Source organism: Lipophrys pholis, assembly GCF_963383615.2.
Source record: "Lipophrys pholis genome assembly, chromosome: 5".
Taxonomy (NCBI): Eukaryota; Metazoa; Chordata; class Actinopteri; order Blenniiformes; family Blenniidae; genus Lipophrys; species Lipophrys pholis.
This window is the reverse complement of record NC_137628.1, coordinates 20,231,216-20,248,751: the sequence shown is the minus strand read 5'-3', so window position 1 is coordinate 20,248,751 and position 17,536 is coordinate 20,231,216. Positions and strand designations below refer to the sequence as shown.

The 17,536-nt window shown below is 41.6% G+C and overlaps 1 protein-coding gene across 1 annotated transcript; it reads right to left on the bottom strand.

Annotated features, from left to right (window-relative positions):
• Positions 1-2,501: 2,501 nt before the first annotated feature.
• Positions 2,502-12,602, bottom strand: lcorl (ligand dependent nuclear receptor corepressor-like). Its single transcript, XM_080463288.1, has 7 exons — positions 12,459-12,602; positions 11,571-11,636; positions 8,452-8,540; positions 8,144-8,267; positions 4,669-4,890; positions 4,481-4,574; positions 2,502-3,674 (listed from the first exon to the last, which is right to left on the bottom strand). Exons 1-7 carry the CDS (start codon positions 12,550-12,552, stop codon positions 2,612-2,614), a joined length of 1,752 nt encoding a protein of 583 aa, XP_080319414.1. The 5' UTR covers positions 12,553-12,602; the 3' UTR covers positions 2,502-2,611.
• Between the last annotated feature and the right edge of the window lie 4,934 nt (positions 12,603-17,536).

Below are 17,536 nucleotides of genomic sequence, written 5' to 3'. Positions count from 1 at the left end.
GGTCTGAGTGTAGTTGATGGCAACAGATTTACACTTTGGTGTTGCTCCTTGAGAGACGAAGAACTTGTCAAGTGTTCCTAAGCTGAACAAGCTCCTCCCACAGCAGAATCAGTATCCTTACACAGAGGTCATGATGTGAAACCTGACGCCGGGCCGCAGGCAGATATAGTTCAGAGGTATATGTGGCAACGAGGTTAGAGAGAGCACGCACGAGAGAGAGAGAGAGAGAGAGAGAGAGAGAGAGAGAAAGAGAGAGCGAGCGAAGCAGGCAGGCTGATGTCACAGCAACACGAACTGAAGCAGCTTTGTGCGGGTAACCCTGAAATGCTGCTTTGGTAGTAGCACTGATAATGGGGGGTAGAAATGTTTAAAAAAAAAAAAAAAAAGGCCTGAGAGGCAGGAAAATACGCAACATTTAGAATTCCCGTAGAGCCTTGCACAAAATAACATAATGTCCACACTGCCGACTTTGCACAAAAAGCGTACGGCTGCTATGACCTCCAGCAGCCGACAATATCAAGCGTCTATAACAAGTAGGCCCAAGTCTGTCATTTAGGCTTCACAGCACAACGTCACCTTCGTATCCTCCGTCAAAATGAGTGGGGTTTTTTTCTTTTCTTTCATAGCTACGCAGATTTTAAGACAGGAAACCAGTCTCGTAACGTAAAGTTAAGCAGCAGTCATGTATGAGGTTTACAGTAATACAGCTACAGTAGCAGAATTAGTAAATATCTGAGTTAATAAAAGAACATCTTCCACAAACAAGTACACATACACAAGTACATACATTTCCCAAGCTTATCAGTGCACATTTCAAGTCATGCTGCACATTTTGCATTCCAACGACACCCAGTACAATGTTCAGACAAGCTTGCACAAAAAGAGAAAGGAAACTATGTGGACACAAAATGGCTTTCTCAAGCTAATCTCTTACACAAAACTCATGGTTAAGATGCAGCCACCGCAGCATTTTAAACTGTACAAGCTCCCTGTTTGTAGAGGTGTCTAGCAATAGTAATGAGTTTTTCAATTGTTAGAATGGCTCTAAGTCACTTGAATAACCAGGTAATGTACCCAGAGAGAGATAGAAAGCTGTAAATGACAATCATCAACACTCCTTCACCAAGGAGCTTTAACATTTGACTCAAACCTGAATAACCTAATAATCTAACAGCCACAAACATGAGAGTCACACTTTAATGTCTTCGTTCTGAGAGCGCCAAAACTGGTTTTCTCAAACTTGGTCCGTAACAATCAGGTAGTCTGTTTTTTTTTGTCCCCGTGTGTTTTTAAGCCAACAAATCCTTGAAAAGACCAAACCCTCACTGATGTGCCTTTCAAACTTGGGCTGTATAATTGGCCAGATAAAGAAACATATTGAGGAATTTGTCCCAACTTTAGCAGAGTTCTGCATGATTTACTTCAAATGCTTTTCCTGAGCTGCATGAATTAAAATGGGTTTCTGACAACAATCCCAAGTGTATTTTGGCATCAAAACATTCACAGAGCCACAGTATCAAGGTCTCTAAACAGGACGCTTTCAGGTATTGGGCTTAGCGCTCAGAGCTTAGGACACAAGAAGTGTAATCGTGGGCACAAGGCTCAGGATGAGAAATGTGATGCTGATATTTAGCTGATTTCTAAATTGCCCAGAAAGCCCTCATGAAATTTAACACTACCGACTAAATTTAGAGCGGCGCAACACCCACAATCAGGCGTTTCCTTTGACAATCCTTAGTATTTAGTTTCCTATTAAATTATGTATAGCTTTTATCAAATTTTATACAAAATATACAAATGAAACCGGGAATTAAGGGACTATGTGTAAGCTGCAGCAAGATTGAAATCAGTTCATTAATCTGTCCAATATTGATTTGCTTGATACTGATTGAGGTTTTAAGTCATAGTTAAAACCTGAAGAAAGCCCATAGATGTTCATTTTAAGCACATTTCAGGTTGAAACAACCTGCAGTCCCCACGGTAACAAGATGTAAGGAGAATGAATTTAGTACTTCTGCTGGGATATCATTTATAGAAAAATTATTTTTTTTAGTATATATCATGAGCTAACAAGAATATCTTGATAACATAAATGTATAAATATAATAATAATAATAATAATAATAATAATAATAATAATAATAATAATATAAATGTAACCTGAAGAAAGAGCAATTAAATGGCCACTTTCAAATTTCACTATATGATCAGGCTGACTTCTGGTTTGGTCTCTTCGCAGGGTTCAACTGACAAAAGACTAAATGATACAAGACATTTCCTGTAACATCTTTGAGCTTTTGTGAGAAACACTGAGGCTATCAGTTTACCAGTCCTTGTAAACAAATGCTGTAAAAAGCACCACTGCAATAAAAAGGAACAAAAACAGTACTCCAGAGCTCCTTCACATGAACTCGGGACAAAGCTGGAGAAATCCAGCTTAAAGTGTGACTGTCACATTACAGACATTTAGCTAAAAGACCTGAATATTAATATCTGTGTATTTTGTAAAGGCATGTGTTGTGTTTTAACAAGTGTCTTCAGACAACATGGAGTTTGTAAGAGGTGTTGTGTAGTGTTCAAGTGTTGAGGAGTTCTCGAGGCGTTCTGTGGTCTAGAACCTCTTTGCATCGGCAGTCGAGGTCAGACTTCCTGAGTTAGAACTGGCCGTGGTACCAGAACTGGACGAGTTGGAACTGGACGAACAAAGGTTGGCCAGTTTCTTCTTGGGGGGGTTCTTCAGTGTTCCTGTACGCTCTTTAACTTTGTATTCCAGTGTGCTATGTGGGATCCCATACACCCCCTGGGCCTTTGACACGCTCATGCGGCCACCCATTACCATGGTGATGGCCTCTTCCAACAGCTCATGGTCGTACTGGCGGTATCTCCCACGCTTCTTTCTTGGTTGCTTGTCTTTATCTCGGCATCCTGTCCCGTCTTCTGACTCGTCCAGTGAGGACCCACGCGGTCCTAGGCGATGAGGTGACTGGCTGGCACTGCCCGAACAGCTTTGTGCCAAGAGTGGAGGTCTGAGTTTGAAGAGACATGAAGGTCTGGCAGTTGCTGTTGATGAACTGGCAGCACCCTCGCTTGATGAGGTACGTTGATGCAGGTTTTCAGCTAAGCTGCAGCTCTCAGCTGAGACTGACCTGCTGTGGTCAGACATGGAGCGGACCTGAGGAATACGCAAGGTTGTGGGTGGCTCCAAACTCGGGGTGGGACTTGTTGGGGGCTGAAGAGCATCCCTGAGCTGGGGGAAAGAGCGAGGAAGGGTCTTCTGCGGACCGCCGGGCTGATAGACGCTTAGAGCAGATGAAGGAAATACGTAGTCTCCGTTCTCCTCTGCAGCTCCTCCAACCTCTGCCCCCTCCGCCCACGCCGCCACTTTCTGCAGAACAAGACGGGCTTCACCGCCTAACATGGAGGACATCAAGCTGTATGAGGTAACTTCATCCCTGAAATCCCTGCTTCTGGATGTGAGGTGATGCAGTATCCCCAGCCTCCCCTCAGGCCAGCCGTCCAGACCTTGCCTCAGGGTTGGAAGAGGTATTCCATAAAGCAACGCGGCCCGCTGCTCCTGCAGCCTCCCTGAACGTATATCCTTCAAAGCCTTGGACAGCAACCCCTCAGACAGCTCCCAGCTCCTCTCAGTGTACTCCTTCTGCCTACGCTGCCTCCTAGGGATGGGAGGACCAAACAGCAGGGTCAGGATGGAGGTGATGGAGGGGGTTTGTGTTTGGCATTAGGGGTGAGGGGGGAATGCAGAACGAGGGGTCCACTCCTTTATGCCTTGTGTTGGTAACATCACTGCGACTGTTTGTTTCATGTCTGTGTGCTCTCAGTCTGTTTCGCACTGCTGCTGTGTGTCTCTCGCGCACACACATTGTGTGTGGCGAAGCCCCTTCACGTCCAGGTGGGACAGTCTGTGAATGGCTGGGGTTACTTTGGCGCTCACAAACACCTGTAGTTTTGTGATATCCAGTGAAAGTCCTACATGCTTGACGGTCGAATAATCAAACTCATCGTAAGTGGATAAGTTTGAAAAGGAAAAAAGAAAAAAAGAAAAAAAGAAAGGAGGTAAAAACGTTGTGAGGTACTGCAATGTTCTCCTTTGTACAATCCTGAGCTGTGGGCAAATGTCATGATACGGCCATTGCTGTGACGTTACCGCTCAAGAGATAAAAGAGTCAACCCCATAGTACCACAACATCAAACACAACTTAGCTTCCTGAGATGAATGACAATCTCCTCATCCAAAGTAGTTCGAAACGGGATGTAGCTGACTTAAAAAGCTATACTGATAAAAATTACAGAAGTAGGACAGAAAGCTTTGCCATACGCTACCCAAATTGTGTTTGAATATCATTAACTTGGAGACCACCATTTAGAACAAGTACAATTTTTACCTGATGAAGATGACAGTTTTGTTCTTTCCAAACATTTTGTCCAAATGCAAATGTGATAAAACAATCGGGACACTTACCCCGAGGCTTTGAGATTAGATGATGACGATGATGATGATGATGATGAAGTTGTTGAGCAGGCAGAGTTTCGGTTAGAAAGGTCAAGCACGCCATCTGTTACAAGAAAACAAACAAAAATTGACGATTAACGATCTTGGTTTAGAGAGTGGAGAAATTGTAGTTACTGATCTAGTTAAATCTTCCCGACCTGGTTCAGGTTCACTTTCCTTCCCTTCATGTGCTCGGCTCACGGTGAGGTCCAGAGGGGCGTCAGAGGCTTCTGACATTGGAGAGGAGGTCCTTGTAACTCCGTTTGCACTGCTTTGGAGCAGGCACTCGGATGCATACTCCAGCGCAAACTGATGGATCATCTTCTTCATCAGCTCCTGAGCAATCAGAGGAATGTTGGAGTCGCAGCTCGAGGGCACATCTAAGAAAAGCAATAATGCAGAGGGACGTTACACAGGCTGCATACATTTGTAACACAACACAGCATAAGAAAAAAGAACATTATAGGATACCTGACCGGCACAGAGACAAAATATATCAACAGAAAAAAAATATGTTAGAGACCTCGTATTGATATCACAAAATGTAGTAAAACAGGAATACTCCCACCTTGTTTTAAACATGGTTACTGCGATTTGTAGTAGGTAACTAATAACGCTGTTTAGATGAAGATATACCTCACGAGAGATGAACTGACATGAACTTCAACAAGACTTTTTTTTCCAAGAACACCTTGTGAGCCACAGTCATTGTTAGAAGTCTATTTATGTCGACAAAGTTGCACTCCTGGATTGACATGTCCGGAGGACGAGCTCTGCCAAGAGTGTTTTGGCAATGCACCAGCTGTTTCATCAGCTGTACCAGGACAGAAGGGTGAGCCATGGACCCTGGGCCAATTTCATTACAAGTGTACAATATGTTAGCATGGCCTATACGCCAAGGGCAAGTTACACACAAATTCCTGTTGTGGCCAGAAAACCGCCATACTGCAGCTCATAATCCACTAATCCATCAACTGGCCACCATGTCATGTGACAAATGCAAAGGGGAGAACAGAACATTATCAGCTGGGAGGCACATCTCATGGCGTTTTTCCATGACAGTTCTATCACTACTCGCCTTGCCTCAGTTTAAGTTGTTTTCCATAACAAAACAAGTCTACCACGGCATGGGCGGAGTCGTCAGAGCTTTTCCCAGTAGTACAGAGTAAATACCCCCAATAGAATCTGTATCTCATGCTGCAGAGGGCGCATGCATTCGGATGGGTGGAGTTACAACCCAGAGTTGGAGGTTAGCTCCTATTATTAATATTACAAAATATGGATCGTTCCGATCATGCTTTATTGTCAAAGATGTGATTTGATGTGACCGGTGTTTCGGTTTAACTGGTTCCCCTGTTAACTGGTGACCTGACCTTTGCCACCAGCTGTTAGTAGCAACTGATGGTAAAATAAGACAAACAGTAAAATACTTTAAACTTTGATGGAAATGCGGTTAAACAGCGTTTGCCAGGACAGCTATGTATTTCGGTCGGATTTTTAACATGTGCTATGACCAGGGACACTCAAGGAAGCTGATCACCAGTTAACAAGGAAACCGGTTAATCCGAAACACAGGTGGTCGTTACACACGGTGGGTCGCTCCATCGAGCACTAGCTGAATCTTCTGGTCGGCCAACAGAAAAAGAAACACCTTGAGTGTTTTTGGTGCGAATAGGGTGGTAGAGCGGTTGTCTCCAAAATGGAAGGTTGCAGGTTCAATTCCCATCTCTGCCTGCCCACATGCCGAAGTGTCCTTGGGCAAGACACTGAACCCCAAACTGCCTGGGTGAATGCAGTTTGAGAGTGAGTGGTTGGTGGCGGTCTGAGGGGCCGATGGCGCAAAATGGCAGCCTTGCATCCGTCAGTCTGCCCCAGGGCACCTGTGGCTACATACGTAGTTTTCCGGCATCGAATATGGAGTGAATGAATAATGAAATGTAAAACATCTCTGAGTGTCCAGTAAAGCGCTATATAAAACCAATGTATTATTATTATTATTGTTGTATGAGACTCATCTCCTTGTGTCATGCCCCGGCATATCAGCGGCCGGCTGTCGTCACACTGTCTACACGCCTCAGCTCACTTGGAACTTCGGTCAAGAGGTATTACGAAAGTACCTGGTATTGGGTAATAACACGTAATGGAAGAGCCTGAAAACCAAGGCGAGGCAGGCTGAGTACGTGCTGGTGGAAAGACCCCATTAGACGCGCTGCAACCACACTGTGGACAAGCCGCTTAAGACAGTTCAATTTCTACCTCTTATATACCAGAAAGCAAATTTTGTGTCTTATCTGATTAATGGCTTTAACCATCTGAGCATCTCAGTAGTGTGAATTTCTTTGTCTTTCCCGCAGCAACAATAATCCAACAATGCTATTCCAAAATCGAGGACGACACTGGGTCATGAGTTGTTATTAAGATACCGACAAGCTAATATACAAATCGCAAAGGGCTGACTGAATTCCAGAATTTTAAATATTAGAAAAACCTAACATAATTGTAATCAACAGTATCATATATGACATGCTCACTTAATATTGCACAGCCATAACATCTAGTGTTGGACATTTCTCTCGTCATGTTGCACCACAACAATTTTTGATTTTTCAAATAAGACAACAAAACTAAAAGAACAAAATTCACTCAACCTAACAAAGAATAGAAAAAAAAGAGGCACCTATGACATTGCAAAGAATTGTATTCATTCACATTAACATATTCCGTTACCAACTTTGCAAAACTGTAACAAACTGATGCGATATAGAAAAATTAGACTTGACTTGATTTAAATGGAATCATCAAGGACAACCTTACTGAAGTGCATAACTGTTCAAATTAAAAATGCACCGACACCTTCTTTTTAAGGACGAGTACGAATACTAACCTTTAGCTACTTGCTGATTACTGACTGAGTAAAATCCTCCTGATCAACTAGCAGCAGAAATGAGTGACATTGGGCGAACTCTGCTGGCTTAAAGGTCACTGGTGATTAAGTTGCCGGTATTGTGCGACCTACCTTTCGCCTCTTCTCTTTATGTTTGGGCAGATCATAGGTCATAGTTAGCCTTACATTTTTCATTGTCATCAATATTCAAGAATCTCTCAACCACTGACATCGCTCGTGTGCATTTGCGTACCGGCGATGTTGCTGACAGATCAGATTGAGTACTACAAGTACTGCGTACAGTTTCGGACCTGATACTGGGAAGAACAAAATGTAAGAATTCTAAAGACCTTTTGAGGCCCTTCTGGCTCCTTTTGTCAGAGCAAATCCTCATTTATCTGTGTGGACTTGTCTTTTCATATGATCTTACCAGTAAGGTCATGGTTATTGAGAGGACGCTCGGCATGAACGGATCACATTTAGAAGAAGCAGTATCAGAAAGGGAGTGTCTCAAACCTTGACACACGCAGAGAAAAAAAAAAAACCCACAGGGTTTTTCCAGGCAGATAAACCCAGCACACACAGTACTAGTGTCCGTTTTCACTGCACTGATTCACAGCTTTATTGCTGAATCAGCCATTCAGACAGTAACTGAATAACTACAAGAGGAAGGCTAACAGGTGTGTTCCCGCAGCAGGAGGACTGTGCTACAAGTTATAGTTTACACATCACAGATACACCCGACTCACCTTTCTTGTGAAACACAGCTTGGAGGAACCTGTGTGCTGATAGGCTCTCAATGGTAGTTGAAGCCTGACAAGGGGAGTATTCAGAGGGGGAGGAGAGGGGCGGCGAGGCTGCAGGGACTTGATCCTACATGAAACAGAGACAAAGTTACCCTTTTTTCATTCTAATATATACATATTACAATAATGTCTTTCATCAAGTACATACTGCATGTTAAATAAAGGCATTCCTCTGCAGGGTTGCCAAGGGATACAAATAACCTTGACGAGGAAGGGAGTTATTTCTAGAATGTTTTGACTACAGTTCTTACGCCGAGTTTGTCCAGGGAAAGATGGCAGAACGAACATTGAGAACAGCTTCCATCTGGAGACCAGTCATCCACTTCTTCGGGTTCACAGTCTAGGAGACACAACACAAGCAGGAATCATGAAACAAATGACACTTTTCACTTTGGGGTGGCGATACAAAAGGCTGGGGTGGCTGTCAAACTCCCATCTTCACACTACTTTTATACTAAGAGGGCATATCACACTTTTATTCTGTTTTCAAGGTATGCTACATACTGAAGCAGTCCAGAATCTCCCAAAAATATGAAAACTACAAATATAAAAGTGAAGGCTACTACAATATTTGATCTATTCTGACCTAATCAGTTCTTTAAAATAATTTCTCCCCACTGGGAAAACTAGATTAGAGATGGCACAAGACCGTTTTAACCAATGCTGCAAAGCCAACAACAAGACCGTGGTGTGGCAATGGAGCTGCCATCAATAACTGATATATTTAAAAGTGATTACATCAGGGGCAATTAAATAAACGTTAACAATTTTACTGAGCAAGTCATCATGGCTGCCAGGTCTGAATCACACGTGATCTGATTGTATTCCAGCCCTACTCAAACTCCAGATGGTACTGCTGAGTGCACCGAGATCCCAGGGAGCGAAACCAAGCTGTATGTTTTGGCTGTTGATCCCCAGGAAGTGCCAGAGGCCTGAGAAATCATGATACTAACTGACTTAAACAGCAGGACAACTGGGAGAGAAGGGCTGCGAGGCAAAGAATGAGTTTCCTCAATGTATAGAAGAGAATGTGTATTTCCCCCAAAAAATAAAAACAGGAGTGAAAATGATGGTTATTTTGTACTCGACTTAATAACAAAACACAGCACTTGTTATCGGAATCTGCCAATAAACACTAAAAAAAGAAACATCGGCATGAAACGCCAATGGTCATAAGCCGTTTTTATTTTTTTTGGGGGGGGGGGGGGTGAAGCTAGGCCATCAGAGTGAAAAAAAAACCCCAAACAAACAAACAAACAAAAAAGACGTCAACGTATCCACGAGCGCTTTTTCTCGCATGGAACTGCACCGAACCTGAAAAGAGGCTTGCTTTCAACCGCAACACTATTGTACAGGACACATCAGTGTGCAGCGCCTCTCTACACACTGCCCTAGGAACCTGTGTGCCATGCACAAGTTGGTTGGATTAAACATTATGCAAATGAGCTGAGGGCAGCTCCGGGACGACGCAACTCGAAACACCATGTTACACAGACAATGAATGGGAAGTGGGAAACTGACGGGTCCCGTGGAAAAGTGATTGTGATTTTAAAATATCGGCACATATCCAATGTCGTGCATTCCTAGTTCAGACTCCTCAGCCCTATCGAACACTTGTGAACTGAGAATGGAGGAAAATATAACAAACAATCAATGATATTTAGCCCTGTCACAGTCATTGGGTATGGAATCTCTAAATCTGATCGAAAAACCTCTCTAATACACTTAAAATACAGTACTGATGACTGAATGTGAGATTACATTTTTTTTTATAATGTTGTGGAAAATATTTAATTCTATCACTAGTGTTTTAATAAACGATTATGACCCTTCTGGGATCGACACACCATCACGTCATCAGCTTTTTTGTCTTTCTGACACGAGTGTTTGTGGGAAATATTGTCTAATAATAGAAGTTATTTTGCCATCAGTCATGAAGGTAGAAGCAGATTCCATTCATAATCAGAAAACTAAAAGAGATTGCTTTAATAAGTGTTGTGCTATTAAATCTATTTCACATTAGATTTCTCACAAACAGGAAACCTCACTGTGAAGTCCATATGCATATGCATTTATGATGACTCAATTGAAGATCCATCATATTGCTGCTGTTGACACTCATTAAAAAAAGAACTGGTCACGAAGTAAAGGCTATAAGATCTCCTCGTGTTTGACAAAATGGAGTAAATAATGGATAAATCATGTATAAATGTATCTACGACAGATCGGGTTGAGAGAGGAGTCACGGACAGTTTGCAGCTTTTTGTCAACATATTATCAGATTTGGACAATTCTACCTTCTAAACAAATCATGGCTAATGATCAAAAAACATTTACACTGATATAAGAAACAAATAAGATGACATAAGTTCACCTACGCGTTAAGAGTTTGATGAAACGGAGAAAATAAAAAAGCGCTAATTCCTGTGGTGTAACTTTTCCTCCTGGTAAATACACACATTTACGAAGGTTTTGTACGTCATGTTCTCGTTCGTTGGGTTAACAATGTCTTCATTTCACCAAAGGATATCATATCATAACACATATTCTTTGTTATTTAAAGATATTCTAAAAGAAAAAAAAAATCTTTAAAATACACTTCCCATAAAAGGTATCACTTCTGCACAGAGAATAAACCAATACACAAAAACAAGACCATTACCGCTCATTTCCACAAATTTTAAACCCGCATTTTCTAAACCGATCACACCAAAGTTGACATGTCTACAATTAAACTAAAATTTGTAGCCATCAAGCTGTGTTTATGTTTCGCTGACTGATGTCATCTTCGGAAACCTGCGCGGATGGGTTTCCGGGATATGAAAGATAACTTTCTCAAAGAAAGAGTATTCAAGCCAGGAGCATAGTTCTAAATGTTGTGAAACTGATCGTTTATCGTTTTTCCAGTGCAAATCGAGATCTCGTGAGATTAAGTGTATAAACAGGATCTCTTTACACAATGCTTCAGGAATCTTCAGGCCGCAAGATGACCATGACCATGACCACCAGATGTCAGAAAACCTGGGGATGTTGTGCGAAATTTAAATACTGGCAATACATGTTTATACGAGTGTAATGACAAATTTTCTTCAGCAAGGTATTGACAACGTATTAGAGATGTACATAAAGAACTAAAACTCAGTGTTCAATTTTTTATTCCCCCCCATGTGGATCTGGTTGAGTAGCTTTAAGTGGAAAAGGAAATAAATATGTACATACAGTATTATTGTAAAACAACACATTGCATATGGATTCAAAGTCACATGCGAGTCATGACAAGCAGTTCTAGTCAAAAATAAAGACGCCGTTTTATTAAGATCAACCACCATGATCAGGAGTTTTCACGTGCTGAAAATAGAAAACAACCCACCGGCAAATAAATTGAGGTCTCGGAGTAGCAGTGGGCCATAGATTCCCTCCAGAATGCTTTCAAAGCCTGCAAGACAAAACAGACAGACGCAATCTGTCAGCTGTGATATGAGGCGCTGGGTGTACTGGACTCGATGATATGTTTTCCTTCAATGCGTCAAGATTTGCTCAATAAAAACAAAGAATGTGAACAACTCGAGGAAGCTTGACATCTCAGTGTCTTGACCGCCTGATAAACGACGCACACGCTTCCGTTGAAAGCTGTGTGAATAAACCTTTGTTGACATGTAGATTTGGCTTCTGGGGTCTCTGATTCAGCTTGAGAAACAAAAGAATCCTTCTAACTCAAACTGGGCTAGCCTTCAGAGAACATCACCGGCTTAGTGAGACAATAACTGCTCAAATAGAGCAAACGGCCGCCTGACACCGCCGAAATAAGAAAATTGACTCATGTCGCTATGATATTAGCTGCCTTGTCGGAGCAACGACCCCATCCCCCAAATAACAGCGATAATGAACGACTAGCATAGCCTTAGCTTAGCTCATATGGCAGCTATGTCTAATAATTCAAGACAATATTGAGTACCAACGACTAATTATTCGATTTGACATAATGGTACGATTAAGGAGTCTACAAGGCGGTAGTAAAATATCCAGTAGAGCGAAGACCTACGGCCGGTTGGCGACCTGAGAAGGACAAAGAAACCGAGCCAAGTAAAGCGGCTCGCCAGCTGGTAAATATTAGCCTGACAGCTTAACTTCACCGCTAAAGGTGCTAGTTAGCTTAGCATTAGCACACAGGTCGGGGCAGCGAGCCCTCAACAGTCGGTTAAAATCTCTGCCCGACGCTCATTTTAAACCTCAAAATTAATTTGCACAAGAATCATACCAATGCAGTGTATCAGTTTGTGTCGCCAAGAATCAAGTTCCCGCCGAAACCCTCTTCTTTCTGCCGTGCATTTGATGCACTGCACGGCCGCCATTCTCGATCCGTCCCCCCCCTCTCTCTCCCTCTCTCTTTCTGCCTCTCTCACCCTCTGTCTCAACAGCAGGAAGCGGCCGAGCAAAAGTGCTTGCTGCAAAGCTGTAGTACCGCAGCGCACCTCGAGAGGGAGTCACTCGTCAGCTCGCCACATAGGAGTCGTACCGCGGCTCACCACTAGAAGAAGTCAAGCCACAGCTCACCATAGAAGAGCTACTCTACCACAGAGATGCGCAAAAGTCGCTCTTTTTTAAAATTCATTTTTCCAAAATTGTATCTATAATTCGAGATGTTCAACATACAACAGTACAAATTAAAATTAAAATTAAAATAGACATACTTCATTTATTCCTGAGGAAATTTACTTGTAACATTGCTTCACACAGAATAGAACACACAGAATAAATACAATATAAGTAATACATATTTTTATAGAACATACACAATCCAGTAAAATAGAAACGCAATGTTGGCGTTGGGGACATTTTTTGTTGGAATCAGTATCTGCAGGCTTTTTGATGATGATGATCATGATGATGACAATGAGGATGAGGATGATTTGATAATACACAAAAAACTAATCAAAATAAGAGACTGATAAAAGTGTCCATATATAATAACGTATAGCAGTGATTGAAGGCATTATGAGAATCCATCAAGCCTTCAGTTTGACAGCCGCCCAGATGAAGTACAGACACATTTCCTTTCTGTGCAAAAGGAAGAAGGATGATTTTTACGGCCACTGCTTTGAATTTTTTTAATATTTCAGTATTTTATTTGAGTTTTTCAGTATTCATTTGTAAAAAATGTTTACATTTGTCTGGAGAACAAAGGAAAATGTTTCAATAAACCTTCATTTTAAATGCAGATGGGTTTTAAATGGTTCAATAAAAGCATCTATTAAAGCCATTTAAAGCTTTTGTTCACCCTGTCATTCATCTTTTAAGAATTCAAATAATATTTTCAAAATTTTTTGCCTATGATTTTATAAAGAAAACTTCATTTTAAATAGTATTGAACAGAAATGTCACCATAAAACTTAGTTGCCAGTTTTTATTTAGAGAAGATATAAGAAACATTTTTTTAATTTAAAAAAATGTAGCGATTACACAATTAACAACATACTATTCCAAACAGTCTGATGAGAAAGAAACCATTATCTTTATGGGAATAAACATTTTAAATTCACTATGCAATGGAAAATATATCTATTCTTATTTAAATGTGTCCAATGCAGGGTGGACATAGTTTGCTTTCTATTTGTACTTTGTCTGAAGCAGTGAATTGTCACACCCTGTTTATTTTATTTTATTTTATTTTAATTTAATTTAATTTTGTGTTTTCTGTGATTAAAGAAATCTTAAAACGTGGAGACTTTAACATACTGCAGCTTGGTGTGCATTTATTATACATATGTACAATATGTTTAAATAACTATGTATGATTGTGCAGTGGTATTGTTTATACATCTAATTAGTTATAGTCAGTCAAGAATTAAAATCGGGCTAGGCAATAAAACAATACACGAGCAATCTTATTACTGTCTGTTTTAGTACTTACGTTTTAAGGAAATAAACAATAAAATCAGTTTTGACTATTACCTCAGGCTGTTTACCAGACCTCCAGGTCGTCGGTGTGAGGACCACCACCTCCACCACCACCTCCTCCTCATATCAGCCACTAGATGGAAGCAGAGTATTTGATAGAACGTCACAATTATTGGCCCAATCTGAAGTACATCCGAATCTACCTGATCACACAGTCGTCCTTATTGCTTTAAGAAAACTGATCATTTGATCAAGTCTACACATGAAAAATTTTCAAAAGAGAATAAAAAAACCCGGGATTATCTGGAGCAGAAGTGACAAACTGGTTTTAGTTCAGGGGCCACATACACATCCTAAATTGAGTTCAAGTGGTCCAGGTCAATGGCAATGATATAATGTAAAGAGGTACTGTCACATTATTAAAAAAAATTCTGCATAGAGCTGGTGAAATATCTTTTTTACATAACCTGAGCAAGTTAAAATGTGTAAAGACTTATAAAAGCAATTTCAACTGTATACCGTTTTTAGTGACGTCTACTGGTGAAAAATCTGTGAAATGTCACAAAACAGTGTTTTAACATGAGTGGCTTTGAATTTGATTTGAATAATTTGCCCGTAAAATTTCCAGATCTGCAGAGGGATCTGAAATCTTGTTCGCTGTTGTATTTTTTCCTCCACAGGTTGAAGTTATCTCCTCTTAAAGCACACTCTTTCTGCAGACATCAGCACGTTTTCACAACTTAGGTTTGATGGTACCGCTGCTTCAGTTTCAGTTCTATATCTAAGTTGTGATGTCTTGTTTGCTACTGTTTGCTAAGCCGCTCGTTTAATTGAAAAAATTAAGTTAATAGTTGTCTTTAAACATTTTGCCTGGTTGGAAAGTGGCTGATTTCAACTTGTGGTCTGCACGTTTCACATACAGTATCTGATCTAGAATGACCGCAGGCTCAGTACTGTTGCGTTCGTTTATGCAAATGTTTTAATTGATTGCAAAACTCAGTGACATACTACTTTTGCAGGACTCTGCTCTGTTGTGCCTCAGTCTGCTGGAAGCTGAATCTTGCTATTCAGTCCAATAATGTGGAACCCTGAAACTACATGAGAACAACTGAGAGAGAGAGCAGAGGGCGAATGAAGAGTTTGAAGGTGATAAAGTGAGGGACAGAGGTTGAATGCAGAACATATGACAGTGAGCTATAAAGAGGGCCGTGTAGGGCAGACGGGCAGATGTGATTGAATTTTGAGCTTGCGGGAGGCAGCAAGTGTCACAAGCCCAGGTGGAATTTGTTGTCACGGTGACTTAGGGTGTTGTTGCCGTGGAGATGGTGATAAAAGCCAGCAGTCTGGTAACCGGTATTTCTGGGCCGGAGCGTGACCAACAGCATGCAGCCCCCGTGCCTCGGGGACAGGGATGATTATGCGCAGGGTCAACACAGTGAAGTGGGTATGTGCACTTTGGGTTTCTGCACACAGGAGTTTACGTATTAACGTGGGTTCCTCTGCACACGTGTGAGTAACGGTACAGTCCACCTTCAGCGTGATGGCAGATGCATTGAGTGATTGGGAAATGAGCAGCAGCTTAGCACCAAGGTGATGGTCCCTCTGCTGCCACTGTAGCGGCCCAGAGGAACTTTTAACACCTCAGTTATCACTATATCTCCTTACTGCAACACCCAACAGTCCAAACTGCAGCTACAGCCACTCAGAGGTGTGTGTGTGTGCGTCTGTGTGAAAGTCTGAGAGAAGCACCACGAAGGAGCACACCTGGATCTTGTTATGAAGTTCAGAGGAGGAGCACAGTAGCTACACATTTAAATTTCTCTCTGTTTCAGCGCCTCAACAAGTCGGAACGCTACAACCAGAAATAACCCACACTGTCGGATTACCAGGAAATAAACATAACTGCTCCAGGACAAGTCATTACCCCCAAGAATAAAGAATCTCCTCAAAATGACCAAGGAGAAATGAGGACTGAACTTTTTTTTTTTTACAGAGTGTAGTTCATTCCTCTTTTCCAGCATCCATCCATCTGGTCCTTCTAACTCAGGCTCATGGGGAGCTGGAGCCCATCCCAGCTGACTGGCAACACCCTGAAGAGGTTGCCAGTCCAATACAGAGACATAGTAACACATACCAGCAATATAAATTCAGCAATTAGCCTCAGATGCATGTTTCTGGATTGTGAGATGAAACAGGAGCGCATGAGTAAGACCCACACACACACAGGACAAACTGAGGAAGGACGCCACAAAACCAATTTAAACCTTTTTTCCGTCTTTGTTTCTCGTTTTTTCCTGAAGAGGGCAGTGTGGATGTTGTTTGCTATGAGGGTTTCAACTCATTTAAATTTGCAGGTGCACTTCATGAGTATAAATGTGAAAAAAAGAAAAAAGAAAGATGATTAGAACCAGTTCTTCACATGCCATAAAAACACCTCACCATGTTAATATAAACAAGGTTTCGCTGGTATTAGTGTGGTTTTATTGTTCACACTCGCAATTAAAGCGGCATGTCTGCTTCTCGTGCCCTGTGTGCCACAGAACTGAGTGTGACGCATGCTTCACATGGCTTCTCTGATTGTTTCATCCCGTTCTGAATTCAAGGCATCTTGCTGAGTTGACAGCATTGTAGGCGAAGGCGTGGACTCCTAAGTTTTAGCAGATTCAAGCACATGACTGTTTCCTTAATTCTGATACAGATTCTTTTTCAGTGGCATGTGGAGTATAAACACCAGAGGAGCTTATGTTGTATTAGAGAAACAAGGCCTTATCCCTAAATGCTCAGGCTTTGTGTAGTCTGATGGATCTGATGGATTGAGAATGATCTTTACCTGATTCAGATATATGCACTATTATATTTAATGAATGAATTAAAAGCTTTAGAAAAAAAAAATAATAATAATTTTTACTCAGGAGTCCCGCGTCTCTGTGTTTTTGGCAGCAGCCTTTGCTATAATCCCTGACATGTTGCAGATGCCCACCACTCCAACACTTAAAATATGATTTCCAAAAACAATTTCAATAACCTGCTTTGAAAGTCTTGGCATTGCTTTTTTTTAATGAATGCATGAAAGGGGGAAGGGAAGGGGATTCAAAGGATATAAGTATGGAAATGATTACACGGGTATTTTTCTTTTTTTTGGGTGGGTGGGTGGGGGGGGGGGGGGGGGGGGGGGGTTGCGCTTGTGTGTGAGTGCATGTTACACATGCGTTCGTGCATGAGGTAGAGTCTTGGGGATTAGTATTATGGTTGGAGCATGGCCATTGTGATCATTACAGTGATGCAGCACTCAGGTCCCTGCAGAATCCAGTGTGAACCCTCACTTCAGCGTCCCATGTCCAAACGTTCAGCTGCACTCGCTGTTGAGCAAGCGAATGCATAAAGACATCTGTTTAGAATTCCTGGCTTTAAGCGAGAGATGGTGGTCGCTGTATGACA

Bases quoted from the DNA above. Each gene is read 5' to 3' on its own strand.
- lcorl (XM_080463288.1), bottom strand. From the start codon at position 12,552: ATGGCGGCCGTGCAGTGCATCAAATGCACGGCAGAAAGAAGAGGGTTT. The intron at 11,637-12,458 runs GTATGATTCTTG...TTTGTCTTGCAG, and splicing joins CAAACTGATACACTGCATTG to GCTTTGAAAGCATTCTGGAG. The intron at 8,541-11,570 runs GTGGGTTGTTTT...TGTGTCTCCTAG, and splicing joins AGACCTCAATTTATTTGCCG to ACTGTGAACCCGAAGAAGTG.